General features: G+C 39.9%; 1 protein-coding gene across 2 annotated transcripts in view; it reads left to right on the top strand.

The window, feature by feature from the left end:
* The window catches only part of adam19a (ADAM metallopeptidase domain 19a), a 243823-nt gene that overhangs the window by 175135 nt on the left and 48223 nt on the right, over positions 1–20465 (top strand). For both annotated transcript variants that reach the window (XR_002761702.2, XM_023423897.2), the window contains exons 6-11: positions 263–446; positions 3173–3238; positions 5422–5493; positions 5794–5960; positions 10237–10321; positions 17194–17336. Coding sequence is in view for 1 of the 2 variants with exons in the window: in XM_023423897.2 (XP_023279665.1) it covers positions 263–446; positions 3173–3238; positions 5422–5493; positions 5794–5960; positions 10237–10321; positions 17194–17336 (717 nt within the window). In the remaining variant the exon portion in view is untranslated. The remainder of the gene's footprint in view (positions 1–262; positions 447–3172; positions 3239–5421; positions 5494–5793; positions 5961–10236; positions 10322–17193; positions 17337–20465) is intronic.

Genomic DNA, 20465 nt, shown 5'->3' with positions numbered 1-20465 from the left:
GCAAAAAAGACTTTTCAACTGCAGTCTTTGAGTCCTTTTTAAGTATTAGTTGCCTTCAATGTGATGATAATTTTTAATCACATTGTGCTAAATTAGACCTTGCCTTCTAATAACTGTGTGTTCTCAGGCAATAACGGCAGCAACAAAAAAGTGCATAGTGTTGATTAATGTATTAGACTCGCTTTTCTTAACCTTTGAAAACCTATTGTTGTGTCTACCACAATCTTACGAGCAATGCTTTCTTATTTCTTTCTTACCACAGGGGCCTGATATCCTTGAATTCTAGTGACACCTACTACCTGGAGCCAATCGGTGGTGTGGATCCTCCTCACCATTCACTGCTGAGTACGGAGGAACTGCCTATAAAAGGTGGAAACTGTGGCCACAGCCATCAAACTGCACAGTCCAACCACATCTCTGACCTGCTCAGACCATTTAATTTAAGGGTGAGTCTCCCAGACACCCATTTGCGAGAAAATAAGGTTAGGACCTTTGATTTCAACACCACTTTTGTAGGAAGAGACAACCATGTTGGGAAATACACTTGTTTTCTGTACAGATAAGGAAATCAATAACAGTTTCATCTCTGTGAGTCCAAAGATGAGGAAGTGTATTTCCCAATATATGTTCCAAAAACATCTGAAAAATGATTACTACTGAAATACCACAGGAAAAAAAAAGTGCCTTATCACACTTAGTAGACAGCTTTGTACCAGTTTTTTCTCAATGGTTTTGATGTTATTTAAAGCAAACAAAATGCATACCTTCCTATTAATGCCAGCTTTGGTGGACCAGTGTTCACTCAATAATTATGTTTTAATCACTTAGAATATTGTGTGGTGTGGGAGGATTCTACTTAAGTCAAGTCTCAAGTCTTTGACACCAAGTACAACTCAAGTCTCAAGTCTTCAGTCTGTAAAGTTTTCCAAAGTAAGTAAGTCTCAGGTCTTAACAGGAGAAATTTAAAAGTCTTAAGAGAGCAAATCCAAATCAAGTCTCTGAGGGCAACTCCAACTCAGGTCTACAGGGGTAAAAGTTATTTGTTTTTCCAAATGTAACATTGTCTCTTTAAACCAGCCTGATAAAATAACTCCAGATTACTAGTAGGAGAATTTGTTGCTATTATGAATTCAAAAAATGTTAAAGGCTAAGGTTAGAAACAAAACAGAGCAAGACTTGCAAACAAGTTCAGGGAAACAACTGGAACCAGTGATACATTCAAATGGCAGCATTAAATCTCCGGGACACAATAACGCCTCTTCACCAGCATCCACCTGTTAGCTCTGATTGTGTTTTCCTGTGGAGTGGGGGTGCGTGCTCCTCATCATCAGTTGTTGAGTTCTTGACAGGGAATGACGTGATCAGAGACGAGACACCAAATGCAATCAGATGCATACTCTATATTTACATGTCAATAACATTGTTCCAGGTGGGTTTGTTGACTGTAATAGTATGTACCAAGCTTAATGGCATGTTCAGACATTAATCAAACATTCCCTTCTCATCAGCAGCTCATAGACATACATACAGATGAACAATACCCATAGACCAGTGGCAGCCAGTCTGAGGGTACATGTATATTTATATCCCCTAAAGGCCTCACATGCAGGCAATCGGTAGATGCTAGCTGTAGCCACTTAGGGGGGTGCTGGGGCAGCAGCAGTGCACTATATAATGTCTTCATGGGAGGTTTAAGGGGGTTTATAGATGTCATTGCAAAATGTGCCAATATGAGGGGCCATCAGAAGTCCCTTTTCCCCGTGGGGGCCCCAAACATTTGCACGGTTTGCCTCTCCTGACTGTGCGCCTCCGCGAGTATGACCATTCAAGCACTGCATTGTTTTTATATAAACTAAATTTCACAGTTAGTTTATTGAAAAATAAACAAAAATATCAATTAACATTTAACTTACTTTCTCTAATGTAATGGACTGAGTCATAATTCTGTTTTGGTTTATTTTATTTCATAGCTAAATTAAATCACCAGTCACATGAAGACATTTGGCTCTACAGAGGAAAAGGTTTATGTCATGTGCAAGCACAATATTGAATAGGTGATGCACTGCCTGGAAATGATTGTAATTAGACTTTTACTTAGCTTTTCAGTTTGGTCTGGGCCGACCGAGTCTAGTTTTTCTCATCTGCAGTTATAGATGATACTTCTCAGTGGGTCCCTCCACGTTCATCTGTCTCCACCACTGGGACTAATAGTAATTTTTTGGTTTGTCTTCTCATATTTATTTCTTTATTTATCACATTTCCATTTGCGTTCTCAATTACTTTAAATGGTTCTCATCTTTCTTCACTCCTCATATGTTAAAGTGCTCTTAGTTCTCCACCAGGGCATCGTCCTTTCCTTTCCCCCTTATCTTGCTCAATCTTGTATCATACCCCTTGGCTCTCCCAATTCTGTCCACAGCCACCTATTAATCCTGGGTTGGTATGCAGAAATGCCAGCTCCAGCAGACCTCAGACTGTCCCAAGGCTTTTGCCACTATTTGCCTCTCAAATGAATAATGTGTGTGATTACTGTGGATATGTGTGTGTGCTGAGCTCCACAGGCTGTCATTACAGCACCAATGTGCAATATTGGTGTTAAGTCCAGACTTGAGCCACGGTAGCAGTACCCCCTATAGTGAGTGTTGCACTGCAATTTAAATTTGCACTTGATGAAATTGTGGCACCAAGGAAAATAGACAAAACAAACTAAGTCTTATAACCAATATTAAACTCTCAGTTCAGGATTCTCTGTCTCTGCTTTTTATGGAATACACTGGATCACGACTTGACGATAACTGATTTATTTATAGCTAAATTTCTATAGGCAAATGAATAAACAAGGCGTTAATAGTGAACACATAACAATAAGGTTGGAATCAAACGGATGCATAAAGTTGATGTTTCAGTGATAAAAATGAACTGATCACTTAGTTTGGTAGTAGAGAAATTAGCTAATAATAATAGCTAATTTGGCTTTTAATGGAGCCAGGTTGTCAGAATGTCTTGATTTTGTTTGAGAAGCAGCCTATAGTGGCAGACTTTATAATAAATATAGTAGTATATAGTTTATAGTATATCATTGTATGTAGTTTATAGCATCGTATTGTGCAGCAAACCAGTACCAACTGATGCCATTGATAACCATGTTCCCATTGTTCTTTGTCTATTTCAGGTTAAAAGGAACACCTGGGGTACAACCAAGTACATGGAGCTGTACATCGTGGCTGACAACACACTGGTAAGCCGACATTAACCCTCCACCTACTCAACCCATTCCACTGCAGAATATTCCTGTGTACAGTGCATCAGCGTGAGCGCCACATTTATCCACTTACATCAGACAGCCATCAAATGACATACCAAGATGAAACCAGGGTCCACATCTTAAACAATTATCTCATTCCAGCTAATGGAGCTCTTTCGTACTGAGAGCTCTGAGCTGACATAACAGTCACAGCGAGGAAAAAGCATGTTGAGACGAGGCGGAAGGATTTGTCTGCTTAATGAGGCAGCGTATTTAGGTGGAATTTAAAGGTTGAAGGGCTTTTAAATAGACACTAAGCTGCACTGATGAGATGCTATTTCTCCATAAAAGTCAGTTGTGGGTCCTGTCTTCTACATCAATGCCATTGTAACGGCACAAACGGTGACTAATATGAAGAGTCTGGTCTTTTCCTTCCGTAATTGGTATAATTATGATAATGTAGAACTGGTGAAGCAGGGCTGGTTGGGTTATAGTTATACTGTGTTCAGAATGAGAATCAGAAAAACTTTAGTATAGGAAAGTGCTTTGGTACAAGCAGCAGTTAAGAAAGACGAAGTAAATAAGAAAATAATAAAAACTGCTATAAAAAGTAATAATAATTAATACACAGTAAGTGAATAAAAAAATGTGCAAAAAGTCATGTAAATGGACAAAAGTGCAAAAATGGAAATGTGCAAAGTAGGTTAACAATTAATAAATTGTAATGTGCAAAGGTAAACTGAACAAAATGTGTAATATTGATCAACAGTAAGTTAACAGTAGTTAACAGCAGAGGACTGATGGAAATGTGGCCCAGATTACCACAGCACAGAAAATGGCAACTACAGACTCATAAAACATCTTTAGCATCCCAGGTAGTAAAATGATTGTGGTGAATACCTCAGCCATTTATTTGTGTTTGTTATGGCCCAGTATATGCCTGGTTCCTTGGCCAAAGTCCAGTCTACATACAGCATGACTGTCAGATGCTACTTGCACATCTGGACCAATCCTGGTGCACACACAAAAAACCTTCCTGGCTGTCAGCAAACACTGGAGGATAACAGCTGGAATCAGCCCATATGTAGATGTATATAGGCCAGACACGGGCTGAGGATCCAGGCATATGTTTGGCCAGATGTTTCATTTTGCTATCCGGGATGGTGCCACAGATGTTGACGACTCTGGCTCTCCCAGAGAGCCATAGAGCTTAAAGTGGACACCCAGGTATTTGTACCCCTGGTCCATCTCCACCACATCTCTAATAATGGCAAGCAGAGTAGCACAAGTCCTTGATGTCCTGAAGTCCACCACAAGCTTCTTCGGTAGTTCAGCTCACATCTGTCCACAAAACTATTCACCACCCTCTGGTGCTCCGACACATCCTCCCACCTGATGTATCCAACAACTGCAGAGTCGTTGGAGAACTTTTGTTGGTGACAGAAGGTCAAAGAGAAAAGGGGACTGGACAGAGCTCTGTGGAGCTCCAGTACTGCTCACCACTATGTCTGACACACAGTTCTGAAGGATGTCCGGTAAAGTCTTTGATCCAGGACACCAGAGGAGCATAAACCTACGTGTCAGGCTGAATAGTGTTAAAGGCGCTGGAGAACATGAGTCTGGCACTCAACTCCGACATCCAGTTGGTGGGTGAACTGGAGGGGGTCCAATGAAGACTTTGAAACCAGGACCAGTCTTGATGAACTGTGCAGGAGCCAGGCTTTGAACACCTCAGTCTACTCAGTACTGTCTTCATCTGGTCAGCAGGTTGGAGGTGGTGTTGTTGCTGGGTGGCTGTTGATGAAAGTGGTCAATATCAAATCTATGGCTCTACCAGCTGACTGCTGGGGTTGTAACCAGGGATGGTCCTCATGCTTCTGTCATCCTCCCTGGTGTGTTGTGCTCCAGCTTCCTCCCACAGGCCTCAGTGAAAAATATAGAACAGAGTTCTCTCTATGTTTACAGAGGGCACAGCTTATGACAAAAGAAGAAAGTTTGAAAAAGAAAAGAAAAAAGAATCAGGAACAACTGCAACAGGCTCCACCCACAAAAAAATTATGGGTCATTAGCTTCTGCAGGGAACTTTAAAGGATTGTCTCTAACAATTTATTTATCTTTTCTGGCGGCAGATCTCATTCATGTCACTAATACTCCGTCTCCTTTGTCTTGTCCTGCAGTTTAAGCGGCAGAATAAGGACTATGAAAAGACCAAGGCAAGGATAATGGAAATTGCCAATTACGTGGATAAGGTAACGCTGATGGGTTCTCCTGCTGCTGACTGCAACTCTTCAGAGAACAAACAGCTCCATTCAACAAGCTGATAGATACTGTTGTACAGTCATCACATATCTTGATGCCATCTATTACTCATCTACTCTGAAGTTTGGTGTCTCCAAATAAAGGATAAATGAATGAAAAGTGTGTGTCATCAGGAGCTAATCAATAGTGTCCTTCTTCAGCCCAAGGGCAGATTGAGGAGGAATTGCAAGATTGTGGACAACCCTGTGTGTCAGTATGTGCAGGATCATGATTGTGTTTTGTATGTTCAGTTCTACAGGGCTCTGAACATCCGTGTGCCTCTGATCGGCCTGGAGGTTTGGACTGACAGGGACCAGTGCATCGTGACGGAGGAGCCGAATGCCACCCTCTGGTCCTTCCTGCAGTGGAGACAGAAGCTGAAATCCCGCAAGAAGCACGACAATGCGCAGCTGCTGACGTGAGCAAGAGACAGACACAAACACACCCATACAGACACAATCAGGGTTCCCATGTGTCCTGGAAAACCTGGAAAAGAGTTGACCGGATAAATTAAACTTAAACACTGAATAATTTGTTAGCATGTTAGGTTCAGTTGCTTGCTAGTTTCTTTTGCCTCTATCAAAAGGTTTAAAGTTTGTGATTCAGGTTTCAAATGTGTGTCGGTTCATTGTTGAGAGTTCGATAATAATAAATGTGAAGCCAGGGTCAATACTATGAATGGGAGCCCAACTGTATGTTAGCCAAACACCAGCTAAATACTCGCTAACAGCACTTTTTACTTTGCTAGCATCTTTGTTAGCATCACTTCAAACTCAATGCTGTGTTCAGGTAAAACAGACCATAATATGACATGACATGTTTAACTGTTGTAGCGGTAGCACTGGGTGTGGTTAACTGCACTAACTTAATAGACGGGGCACTAACCTAATAGTTATATTATGCCTAATAGACATAAAACTATGGTTTACGGGTCCACAGGCAGAACAAGCTTTGTTGTTCAGTCTGAGTTTATTTCTATGCAGTAGAGCTGGGTTCTAGGCTGTTCCCCAGTAATTTAAATGAGCATGTAGTGATAAGGGCTAAAATGTCTTCTCTACAAAACACTAAAAACAGGTTATTTTCCCCCTGGTTACCTGAAAATTCTGCTGTAGGATTTAGAAAATGTTTAGCAGCAATATAGCAGTAATATAGCAGTAATAGATATTTCTATTTCTTTGCCTATATCCCAAATTGTATATCCTGTACTGCAGGTCTGTTCAGCAGCTACTGGAAGAGATGGTTTGAGGCTGTTTGTGCCAATGGAGGTTTGATCAGTTATTAAACCCAGGGGTTAATATTCTTTTTCCAAAAGCACTGTTAATGTTTAATGGCTATGTTCAGTAAAGACACAAAAGAGACCTTCATCCACATTTCCTTTCAAATCTATTTTAAATCATTGTTCACAGGAGAAAACCCTCAGCAAAAGAAATCATTTCCACATTGTTCAGTCTTTTTATTTACTGAGGTCTTAAAAGCATTGGTTTAGATTTTTTTTCAGGAACCCTGTACTACAGGGGCTTAAATGTTATAAACTGTCCGTAAATAATCTGAGGTAATTCAACTTTGAATCTACATTTAACCTAAATTCAGTCTAGATTCACAAGTTGGGAAAATTGTAGGCAGGTTATAAATGAATAATTACGATAATGCCAAGAAAGTGCTATTTGACAGTTCTTGTGATCAATTTGTCATTATTTCATAATTAATTAAGTATAGATAGGTACAGCCAAGTATAGACTACACTTATATTAAATCAGACTTCCACAAATAGGAACATATTTTGTATGGCTGACTCCTGTCTGTCATATAAGATAAGATCATCACTAAAAATATCCTGGAAGCATCCTGGAAACTAATATATCTGTAGAAAAGAGTGGGGACCCTGAAAAATGCACACATAATTTACAACAGTAATCAGAGAGATATTAAACACACATAATTTGCAGATATGTTGCTACAGAGAGGCAACCTGATAAAACACAATGTCACTTAATTAAACACACTCAGATGTTTTGCTGCTTCAGTCTAATTCAGTCTGGTATGACCATGAGCTCATGGACATGTTTGTTGTCACTTCCTCATGCTACCATTCTTTCTGTTAGGTTACCTAATGTTGATTGACAATTATTTAGGTGTAGCCCACCCACTCAGTTCTAATGTTGTTACAGGATTATCACAGCGTATCGGTACATCTGATAATCCCCTCGCAGTGGAGGTGATTGTTGAGGGTTGACTAAAACCATGATTGAAGAGTTTGATATCTGGCCATGAGCAGGATCAGAGAAGCCTGGTTAGCTGGTTATAATCAGGCTGAACTGTCACTGTGAGCTGAACACTCCCATGCATCATTCTTAACCAACTACAGCTCTTATTTATAGCACATGACTCGCATTTTTACCAAACAGGAATAAATACTGAAACATAAGGACCGGCTGCAACAACACAAGAAATATTTATTACATAAGCAGATGATCACACCTCGAAAATGTCCTGGTGACCCACAGAGAAAATAAACAAAATAGTACCCAGGGTTTTGTGGCTCTGTATTGTTGGCACGAATGTTGGAGCTCATTTGAATCTGCGATGGAGAAACTTCAGATTCTGTGCAAGTGGTTTCTCTGGCTGCAGGGTTAAAGTGAAAGTTAAGGTTATTAGACATGGGGTTATGTGAGGTACTGATCTATAGTATCTATATCTGTAGGGACAGAGGCTGAGTGATGAGCTGCTGTGGACAATGTTAGCAGACAAAACATGTTTTAGACATTTTAAAAATATCCACAGAAAAAAAAAAGTTTAAATCTTTGTTTTATTTTGAATATTTTCACCAATGAACTACCATGTTCCTACGCACAAGTGCACTTACTCTTAGCACCTACTCCTAGCTCTGACTCAAACAGCTTCTCTGCTGAGTAAATACAGTATGTGCCATAGATGCACTTGTGTAAAAATGTAGTTCCAAAGTAAAGGTCTGTTTGATGGCAAAATAAAGTGTTTAAAATATTCAAAATAAGACACTGAACTGAGCTAAAGTTGTTAAACACATTTTTCTGACTCAGCTTCTGTACCGGTGCTCCTGCTGCTTCTCTAAACTGGAGCTGATCTGAATCTACTGCAGGTGATACACTGACAACCCCAGCTATCACTGAAAGTCCTGAGCGCCTCACCTGCAGCAGCCTGTGTGGCAGTGTTTCAAGTACATGATCAAGAATTTCACAAACACTAATAAACCTCCAGTCTTCTACTATAAATGTCCACATCTTTAACAAACCCAGTCAGTGTCTATACCCACTCAGAAACTCAATGTGTTTCCCTCAAACACTCTTTTCATTCCCGCTAGCGATAGCGATAGCTAACTAGCAACAGTCGTCACATGCTAACGGTGTCTGCATCAGCTCAGTCTCCATTTAAAACCACAGTTAAACAACAGTAATTGAACAGACAGTAGTGAACTTACAACCAGCACTTAGCATCTCCGTCTTTTGTATGCGTTCCATACATTGGTTCAGTACCTTGAGGGCAGTTCAGCAGGTGCTGTCAAGGGCGATAAAGTGTTGCTTGTTTTGTCTCCAGTTATGTATCTGCAGGTTTTAATTTCAGCAGCTATATAAATAATAATTATGATTTATTACCAACATGGTTTTATCTCATAATAAAAGATTATGACATTTGGGAACATCACTGAAATCACTTTATTTGGAGGAGGAACTGAAAGAAGTTCCTGAAATGTCACAAATGATGGTCATTACACAGAAAAACTGTATATTTCCTTCACAAGTTTGGAAACCTGCAGCTCTGTTTACAGCCTGTCGGGTGTTATAATAACTTATTATTACCTTTTTTTATTTTACCTGAAACTGTGCAAATAAGATCAAGTTGTGATCAGCTTGTCAGCATCCTTAACATTAAACAGTGTTTGTCTGTTCTCACCAGCATCAGTATTGATCAGTCATTCTTCCACTGAATATTCACCTCAGCAGGAACTAATCAGTGGAATGAACTGCTTTAGTTTCTGTTGGGAGTGGGTAGCTGCAGACTCTCTGCCCTCCTGATGTTAATACACAGATTCATAATCATCGTTGTACCTCAGCTAGTACGAAAGCTGATTAACTCCACATCCTCCCACATACACTCCCATCCCCCGATGAGCCTCTGTGTGTCTCTAATCACATACACACTCCCAGCTTTGGGTAACATCATTTCATATTTCATGTGTAAACTGACAAATAATTAGTTAAAACAGAGATCATATTTAGCAGAAACTCTCGCTCCACTGAGCTATAATTGGGGCAAGCAACTCGGCGTGCTGGCAGTGGTGGCGGCGCTGCATTTCAAATGCTAGCGTGCACACAGTCTGACACACACACATTTGTAGATTTATCCATAAGCAGTAAATTGTTGGCCCCTCTTTCTCTATAATTACTTATGCTGATACCACAGGGCCTATTTTGTTTTGATTCAGCAGACAGTGCTTGATTTTGTTTTTGTAAGCTAAGTGACAAATGCCAAGAGACCACATGGTGAATTGAGGTTCATCGTACACCCTCTCCCACATCTGACAGGCTGATCAAGTTGGCCGCTGTGCACTGCTGCTGCATCTGCAATCAGTGTGAACTGTGGAGCCCATAAGTGAACAGGGAGGAGACTGAGGTTAAGTGATTTTTCATTATGTGTATATGTGTGTGTTTTTGTAATAGGGGTGTGATTTTCAAGGGGACGACTATTGGGATGGCACCACTGGAGGGGATGTGCAGCCTGGAAAACTCTGGAGGCATCAATGTGGTACGTAAGGAAACATTCTTCCTCTTAGCTCTCTTTTCTTTTCCCCTCAATATTTTCTCCCAGTTTGAATTAATCTTTTCTTGACTGTCTGTTGTAGCAATAATAATTTAGAATTTGCTCTCTGAAATGGGGCACCAGTCCTCTGGGAGGACAACAATGAATTACTTCATTGATAAATTTATCAATCTCATATCAGAAGCCATGACTTCTCAATTCAATGGATCTCCAGTCTCTATGTCAAAAGAAAACAACAGGACAACAACTGGGTTTAAATAAAGGAGCTTATTAACTCTACTACTATCTACATAGTAAATGCAAGGTGCAATAATCATAAAGATGAAATTAATAATGAAATGAGCGGTGTGATGAGTTGGCATTTGTGGGAGAGAATATGTTATGGCTATATACTATGGCTATACAGCTAATGACACAACATCTATGAATGAGATTTGGTAATTAAATATTACTATATTTCGACATCAACCCAGTCATGAGCAGAGTGTTAAGACAGGCCTACTGTGAGTTGCGCTGTAGCTGGAGACCATTGGGTAGAACCCAGGTGGCTGTGGTTGCCGTGGTAACCCTGGAGACATGGGATTTAGGTGGATTCTCCTCCTCCTTAGGTGTCGCGTTATCACTGTAGTGGATTCTGCTGGTGTCTCGGTTCAGCTCTGGTGGAGTTTGCCAGAAGACTTTCTGTCTTGGGCACTCTTGATTTCGTGTCGGCTTCTCTGATGGCGTCTGTTGTGGGTTTATGCTAAATAAACTCTAAAGCACTTCACTTTGGCTGGATAAGTTTAGATGAGACTGGCATTGACAAGATGACTCAAAAATCTTCAAAAAGGAAAAAAAAAGTTACAAAAATGACAAATTCCAAAATTACTCTGAGGCACTTCTGTAGTTTTGATTCAGTTGATCTTGACTTGGCTTATAAAACGCATGTAAACAAAAAGAATGTTACTTGGAGCATGTGGCAAAGAAAGAATAAAGGACATGGACAAAACGATCAAGTGCAAAAATGGCTAAGAGCCACGAGTTTGTGGCTAGCAGCTTAGAGCTAAAAGTTTACATAGCTACAGAGCCGGGCTTTGAGCCGGGACTTTGAGCTTGGAGCAGATGACTTAGAGCCTTTTGAGCTTTTTTGGTAAAATATGAATTGATCATGACTGTTTTATCCCCTGGGAGCTGGTGTAAGTTTCAGGGGCGTCAACCATCTTTTCCTGTTTTTCAACTTGGAGAAGAGAGTAATTTTCCACAGAACTTTTGAACAGTTTAATTCTAGAGTTTACTTATAAACTCACACATCCGTCTTCCACAATGACCATAAAACATTAAATGAAATAACATAACCTAAGGGCACTAATAATGACAGACAGGAGTAATAAGAGTGTTGATTTCATATTACATCCTTCAAACCTGGAATTAATCATAATACAAGTGGTTAACTGATCAAACAACAATATAAACATTTCCTTAAAGCTAATAGTCTATAAATGTGGATAACACAGCAGTTCTTTGACTGTAATAATAATAATATGGACATTCTGGATGTCATGTAGTGTGTGTGAAGGATGCTGACAGTATGGTCACATGAAGGACATTCTCTTAAAGTCTACATGTTACATTTCAACCATTCTATAGGATAGACGTTTGGGATTGAACTATTACATAGAAACATCTCATGAGTTACAGAACAGTTAGATATTTAATTATATATTCTTCCTCAGATCTGTGTCTGTGAAGAGTGTTCTGCTGGTCACTACCCAGGATTGGAATATGGGTTGTAGTTTATGACTCTTATCTAGAGAGGGACAGAGGAAGGGAGGTTGGTGAGTGTGTGTGTGTGTGTGTGTGTGTGTGTGTGTGTGTGTGTTCATGCATGGCATGGAGATGCCAAGATTCACACTTTAGTGATAATCAGTCCTTTTGGTGTTACTTGTCCTATATAAGAAACAATCAAATATCATTAGAGAGAGTCTTGTTGTAACAAAGAGGAGATTTTTCCTATGTTCTCCATTTGCGTGGTGTCCATTCGTTAATCCTCTGGAGCTGACCCTTTGATCCTTGGTCTGGTTCTGTGTTCCTCTGGCATGCTAAAAGCATGGTCTGTTTGTGAGAGAAGGGTCCTTTGTTACTCTTCCCACCATCAAACTATCAAATTGATAGGAAACAGAGACAAAGTGTCAATTTTGGGTCCATAACTGTCCTTACAATGAACTTCTTTAATGGCTTGTAACTGATGCCAGGCCAGGTATGTATGCTACACTATCCTTTGTGCAGAACGTCCTCCAAAATATACAATTCTGGTCTTAACTTCTACACTTTATTTCCCAGATTAAAGATTGATGAGGATTGTTTGGTGCAGTGGTTGGTGATGTTGCCTCACAGCACTTGTCGGACAGCTGGAGCCTTTCTGTGTGGTACCCCAGCTTCTTCCAACAGTCCAAACATATGTAGGTTACATAAATGTTCATTGGTTCATTAGAAGCCTGGGCTCCTGGCTCTGGATGGCAGAGTAAATGACAGACTATGTAAATGTTCTTGAACTCTGTACTGTATATTTGGTGCACCACAAGTTCCTGCTATATTTGAGGGGCAGGCGTGTTCCTGTATGGTCTGACCCACAAGCACTGAGTTGTCATGTAGTCATGTAGTAATGACTTTCTGACTAAAGATGTCACAGTTGGTGTGATCCCATGACATGATGGTCTTTCCATTTTATTTGTATATAATTATTCATGAATAATTCATTCATTCATTTGGAAGAATTGAAGAGTTATAAGGATGTTTAATTTAAAGAGTTAAACAATAAAACAAATCTGATTTGGTCTCTAAAAACTCTTTGCTCTCCCCATAAAAATGTTAGCAAACCACAAATTATGAGCCATGTTTTCCTGTTTTTTTTGGTAGTGGTTGCTACTGGTCAGCGCATGTGTCATTGATTGTTATTACTGTAGCATTGGTCTTAGGCCTGAGTTAGTGTGGGGGTAAGGTGTCTAATGTTTTTGTCTTTATTTCTGTGACAGTCTGATTTACATTAGACTGATCTGTGCGCAAAGTTAAGACTGGACCAACACTACAGACCAGTCTGACATATCTCTGTCAAACCGGCCCCAGGACTCCTGGTCCTGACGGAAGGATACGTAAATGTGAATTATAATGGAGCTCATATACAAAAATGCAGGTTACATTTACTATGTTAAGAGTTCTAAAGGAATATGCAGAATATGCAGGGTTAAGTTTTAAGACTGGTCTGAATGTTGAACTAAATAAATTAATCTCTCACCAGGTATTTGTGAAATCAGTGTGAAAACCTCACAGTCAGTTTTATAGACTTGATCCTTGTCAGCTCATGTTGAAAATTAATACCAGTTACTATGTCTTACATGTGAGTTAAATCTAATTTATTTTCTAGTTTAATCTAGATGGTGTATGACAAAAACGGTATTTTGAAAAGACAAATATATTCAGTTATCCTAAAAAAAGATGTCACTACTTTCATTAATTGCTCTTTTCGCAGTCTTACTGTTTTAATGTAGTTTGTTGTTCTTCCTCAGTTTGAATAGTTTTGTTTTTATCTGGATGATTGAACCCACTTAGGGAGGAACTGCTTCAGAGTACTGATGCAGGAGTCTCTGCTCTGCTGCATCCCCTTTTGGTAGTTTAGGGTGTTAACATTCAGATCTCGCCTGGTATCCTGCAGCTCTAAAACGTCCACTCTGTAGAATTATTCAGCCTGTGGAACTTGCTGCATCCCCTTTTGGTAGTTTAGGGTGTTAACATTCAGATCTCGCCTGGTATCCTGCAGCTCTAAAACGTCCACTCTGTAGAATTATTCAGCCTGTGGAACTGTATGGCTTCGTATGCATGTGTGGACTGAATGGATGTGGCCGGAGACATCGATAGCTTCTCCATGCTTGATTTGCTTCTAATAGGCTGTCAGCTCTCCTGTGGACACACCGTAGCCTGTGGAATCCCAATGTCCTGTGGCCCACCGAGAGCAACATACACCTCACACACCACACACTACCTCTGAGGCTCTCATAGGATGAAATGACACGGGAAGGATTTCAGTGCAGAACATCAGCATTTCCAGACAGTTAACACACCCACACATTATACACTATGCATAATTCAAAGGCAGAGCTAAGAGTAACTGACAGCTTTCAGCGGATCAAAGAGGAGCTAAATACATCTGAATACTGCCGCTGCTATGTGTGTGTATGTGTGTGTGTGTGTGTGTGTTTGCGCGCGTCGTGCCTCTGTGTGTGTGTGTGTGTGTGTGTGTGTGTGTGTGTATGTGTGTGTATTCGTGCAGCTCTGCCCTGTGAGTCTCACTTTTCTACCTTTGGAACAAGGACATTGTGACTGTTTCTTACTTCAGAACTTAACATTATCTAACACATGTGCCTATTATGTACCACTTCAGCAGCCATTTAGCTGTGTGTTCTGCTTTTGAGTGACCATTTAATAAAAGCTCTTTATTTGATCGTCATTTTTAGGTCCTGTGGCAGCAGTTTGGGCCAGATAAAATTAATGAATGATAAATGATGGATAAATACTGAATGGACTGACGTTTTGTGCAGCCATTCATGGTCCCCAGAGGATGAATCCTAATGACTACAAAATGGATGATCCCCTGACCTTTCCTCTAGCGCCACCATAGACTGTAAATAAAGATGGACTTAGCATCTGTGATGTCACCCACATGTTTCTGAAGCTCAGAGTGAGCTGCTCCACCGTCGCCATGTTGGCAGTGTCTGACTGTCCCTAACCCCCAGCTAATCCAAAGTGGACAAAGAGGTGGGGTGTGTGTGGAGCAGAGACTTTGGTGCATGTCGGTTTGTGGCAAGCATATGCTCACCGACCTGTCACTCAAAGAGGCCACACCCTCAATCTACATAACTTTAAGCCTTAATAAAATGTAAACAGGTTTCAGGGACCAAAACTTTTTTGTACCAGGCTGTAAACATGTTTATGTCTGCTGTAAAGTTGGACATTTTAACAAAGGAATCTATGGGTGTTGACTCACTGTCCAAGCCACACTGTAGTGGTCATTAGAGGAACTGCAGGTTTTGGTACTTTAGTGTTGATGCTTCATGCCTCAGGTTGTTGCCACCAGAAGGTTGATGTTTGTGAGTTTAACTCCACAACTGTTGGATGGATTGCCATGAAATGTGGCGACAAACATTAATGTTCCCTTCAGGATTAACTTTAATTACTTTGATACCTTAATTTCTATGGCTCTTTCATCTGGCTCCATCATTTTGTTGTATAATTGTCCAAAAGTTTGGTTTATAACCAAACGTTGCAAATACAATAAATGCAAAAGTACTAACGGTCCTTGTGTTTAGAGCTATTTAGCAAATAACATTAGCATGTAGCTCAAAGTGCCACTGCCCAAAGAATTTCTCCAAATTTGGCACAAACATTCACTTGGACTCGATGAACTGATTAGATTTTGGAGGCCAAATGTTAAGATCAGTGTGACTTCACAAAATACTTTTTAGCCATAACTAAAGACTTGTGACAAAAGCTGAAACTAGTCTAAGTGGTGGAGGCAGACAACCACGAGGAGGTGATTCTAGTTTTGTATAAATGACAACAGTCAAATTAGATAATCGAAAAGATTCTATGGTGTTCATAAAGGGTTGGTAGGATACAGCTGATAAATGTTTTTTTTTTTTTATTTTATAGCTGTTGCTAATTTTCACCTTGTGTCCCTTGTTGGGTCTTTACATGTATAATCAGTTTTCATTATCTTAAAACCACAACACAATACAGATATTAAAGTAGAGCAAAGTACTATACTGAAATGCATTGATTGTGATGTAAAGTCGAAAAAGAGACAAGAGCAAAAACAAAGAAACAAAAACACAGATATCATACAATTTACAAAAAAAACATACGTAAAATATATGTATATAAAATACAGATGTTCAGTCTAAAAAGAGATAACAACAGCTCAACAAGGTACAAAAAGTCAAACAAAAACAATCAATACAATACAATTAGCTAAACATGTTGGAATCAGTACAGCTCTAGTTGTAACTAATGAAATCTATGTTATTTCCTGTGGATGCTGATCCTCAGATTGGTTTCTTAGTTATAAGCACCTTTCTTAAGATAACTGATACAGTGCTCCTCTCTGGATGTGTCTGTGGTGCAGCTCTGTGATGTCAATCTAACTAAGTTAACTGGGTGTCTGTGTAAATCCCATCAGCACTGTGCCTCCCTCTGAGAGGTTCAGGGAAACTGTCTCAAATTGCCTGACCTCAGGGAACACATAATCAGCATCTGTCAGCGTGCTATCACCTATTATTTGCGTGATCCTCCCTTAAATGCCTTTGCAACTAAACACTTTGCAAGTGAAATGTTCCAAAATTACCTGTAGACTGTGACTGTGGTGCAACTGTGTGAAAAATGAAAATGTGTTTAGGTTTGACTCTATTAGAATCCCAGAGGGCCATAAATGAATCAATAACAAAAGCAGAAAGAAACAACAGATACACAACAGTGGGCCCAAAGGCTGCAGGTTAACTATGTAGCAATTATTATGATAATTAGTTTAATTATGAATTTGTTTTAGAACACTGCACTCAAGCATAATGCAAACAGAAATAATACGGTTCTTCAGGTGACAATTTTTTTTTTTATTGGTGAATAATCCTGAAACTGTGAATGATGAAGCTCCCACACACTAACTAACACATACACATCAACAGTGGTTAATATGGTACAACAGCTCAGTTTTGCCTTGGGGCCAAAATGGAGGGTTAATCCAGCCCTGCACATATGAAAGATTCGATGTATGATCATCAGTCTTCTGAGCTACATTAATGAGTCCTCCTTCACCCCACCTCCCCACACAGGACCACTCTGAGCTGTCCATTGGTGCTGCAGCAACCATGGCCCACGAGATCGGCCACAACTTCGGGATGAGCCATGACCACGAGGGCTGCTGTGTGGAGGCCACCGCCGAGCAGGGAGGCTGTGTGATGGCTGCCGCCACCGGGTGAGCCTCAGGTGCCGCGTCAGTCTTCAGCATGAACCCGCTGATGCTCACGCTGACATTGACACATTGATGCTAACAGCTTGACATATGAAAAACATTTCATCAGCTGAAAAGAAAAAACAAATTACATAGAAATGTCTGATGTCATAGAACCCATTTTGATTTCTCTCAGATATAAAAACACAACTTCTTTACTGTTTTATATGGAAGCCCTGAAAGGCAAATACATTTTTTGACAATTTTTGTTCATCTATATAAACCACCTCCAAAAAATGATTTATTTTCTTCAAAGAAAGAAAGAAAAAAAGAACTTCACTTTCCGCTCTGGGGTTGTTTTCAGAGATCAAAGAAAAATACACTTTTTTTTCATCTGTGCAAAATAACCTACACTGTAAAAATTTTTCGCAGTTAAAAAACAGTAAACAACTGGAAGCAAGGTTGCTAGTATTTACAGTTTGCTACCGTTTTTGAAATACAGCAAAAAGCTGTTGATTTCTACTTTTACAGTAAAATACTGATGAAGGATTGGCAGTTTATTACTGTTTAGTTACAATTTTTTCACAGGAGCTATATTTGCAGATTGTTACCGTTAACTATAGTACATATATAAAACATGCTGCAGTATAACTGCTAACAAAAAGAACTACACTTTTTTCCCTAGACTTTATTAGTTGATAAATTATTCCTTGGCAGTCTTGCTATAAAACTATATTTAATACATTGAATAAACATGGTATTTGAAATTGCAACTTAAAATTTTATGACAAATAATACTAAAATACTCAAAGTGTCTTTTAAAACCACGTCTCTCTTTATTAAGCTTGTGAAAACACAACACACAAATAAACCAAAATTTCAGTTATTTAAAAAAAGAAAAAAAAGAAAAAGATCTCTAACAAGTGTTGTAGTCTGCATGAACATTAAACACTGAATGCAAATAAACACAAGAAATATAATCAAAAATAATTGTTTACTGTATGTGTATATTTATAAGGATTGTGTGAGGGAACAGCCTAAGGAGTGAATGAGTGGCCAAGGGAACTGAAAACAGTATGGCTAAGACACTAACAGTGTGTGTGAGTGAGTGTGTGAACTGACTTGTGTAGAGTCTCACTCAAAGTCCTTAATTTCTTTAGTAATCTGGAGACACAAGGGTTGACTGATGCCATCTTTTTCTGAGTGACCTTCCCCAGACTTTGACCCATCCAGTCTCGGTGCCTCTGTCAGGATTTATCCCCATGAATGGCCTGAAAAACAAGAGTGTATATTCAGGTGGGGAAATAGAAACATGTACTTTCATGGTGCAGATTAAGTAATAGTAGTTTTGGAAGTAATAGTTTCAACTTGATTAGTGTCAGAAAAGCTTCCTTAACATGATCCAGTAATCAGATGATTTAGGTAGCTTGTATGTAACATGTGAGACAAAACTCAACAAACACAAGGTCAACATGATCAAAGCTGCTGTGAGCATACAGTACCAGTTGAAAGATGTAAGCATCTCACCTTTGAATTAATTCCAGAGTGCATTCAGCGTCATCTTGGGACTGAAGATTGAAGTTGTAGTGAGTAGAAAAGACTGCAGCGAGCACGGTCAGGTGGTTGGGTGCCCTCACAAATAACGTGCCCGTCAGTGCTGATCATGAAGTGGTGAATACAGCTTCCTGGTGTTTCACCTGTGATTTGATGAAGAAAAAAACATTTGCAGTGTGACAACGTGTACCAGGGAAACTGAAATCCTTCTACCCATTCATAGATGAGTCCTGGCCTTTTTCCTGCATACATTATAAGGTGTTATGATGGAGAACTGAACCTTGTTGAACAGCCACATTATTTCTGCTCTGTTCAGTGTAATAATAGCGGAAGTAACATATGATGACAGTTTAGCTAGCTTGCTAACATTAGCAAACAAGCTCCCGGTCAATTCAGTCCCGACAGTAAATTAACGTTATCTAAATAAAACAGCAGCTTCCTTTGGAGACATGCACTAAGAGCTAACACAAAGTAAAGTTTAAGATGAAACTCACCCTGTAGTTTGGAGGATCAGGATCAGAGTGTTACCGACATTTTCAGATCACAAGAGAAGGATTTTTTTACCACTTACTAACTGTACAGCTATACATCGAAGTAGCTAACGTTAGCTGAAAGTACTCACTGTTTGCTTGTGTTTGTCAGCTCAGATTCTGATCTGGAATGACTTAAACTTAATTCAAGTCCAATGCTCTTTACATCCACTCTGAATACAGTTCATTTTAGCGTAATAATCCTAAACATAAAGAGGAGTGTGTTGAGGAGTGCGACCTCTAATGCTGATATTTGCCTAATTGACCACTGCAGGGCTTCGGTCAGAAAGCACGCAGGACATCAGTAGAGTTTAGATTAGATTAACTTTATTAAACCCACAACTGGGAAATTCATTTACCACAGCAGAAAATAAACATCTATAGAATTAACATCTATGGAAATATAGATAAAAATACACCAAATATAAACTAATAAATACAATATACACAATACACACAATATGTACATGAAAAAGTGCAAGTTTGCACATGGTCAGGAAGAGCAGGAGTTGTGGAGTCTGACAGCTGCTGGAGTGAAGGACCTGCGGAACCTCTCCTTCTTACAGCGAGGATGTAAAAGTCTGCTGCTGAAGAAGCTACTCAGAGACCCTACAGTGTCATGCAGAGGGTGAGAGGTATTGTTCATGATGGATGTCAGCTTAGCTAACATCCTCCTGTCACCTACTTCCCCAACACTAGGCCAGTAAGCAAACTGCAGGGGGTCCAGCTGTGTGCTCACCAGTGGTCTCAGGTGACTCAGGATGATCCTCTCCAAAGTCTTCATCAAGTGAGAGGTCAAGACAACAGGCCTGAAATGGTTAGGCTCATTGGGAGGTCTTCCACAGGGCCGGTACTTTCTCCAGGCTCAGGCTCAGATTAAACAAGTGCATGAGCACACCACAGCGCTGATCTGCACAGTCCTTCAGTAATCTGGGGCTGATGCCATCCGGGCCTGGGGCCTTCTTGTTCTTGATCTTCTTAAGTTGACACTTCACCTGATCAACTGTTATGGAGAAGGGGGTGGAAGATGACTGAGGTGAGGATATGGGGGTGGTGGGGGGTGAGAGGG

Source organism: Seriola lalandi, unplaced genomic scaffold (genome assembly GCF_002814215.2).
Source record: "Seriola lalandi dorsalis isolate HSWRI2012SDOR001 ecotype SW California unplaced genomic scaffold, Sedor1 jcf7180002054694, whole genome shotgun sequence".
In the NCBI taxonomy this organism is placed as follows: domain Eukaryota; kingdom Metazoa; phylum Chordata; class Actinopteri; order Carangiformes; family Carangidae; genus Seriola; species Seriola lalandi.
This window is presented reverse-complemented; position numbering and strand designations above follow the sequence as displayed.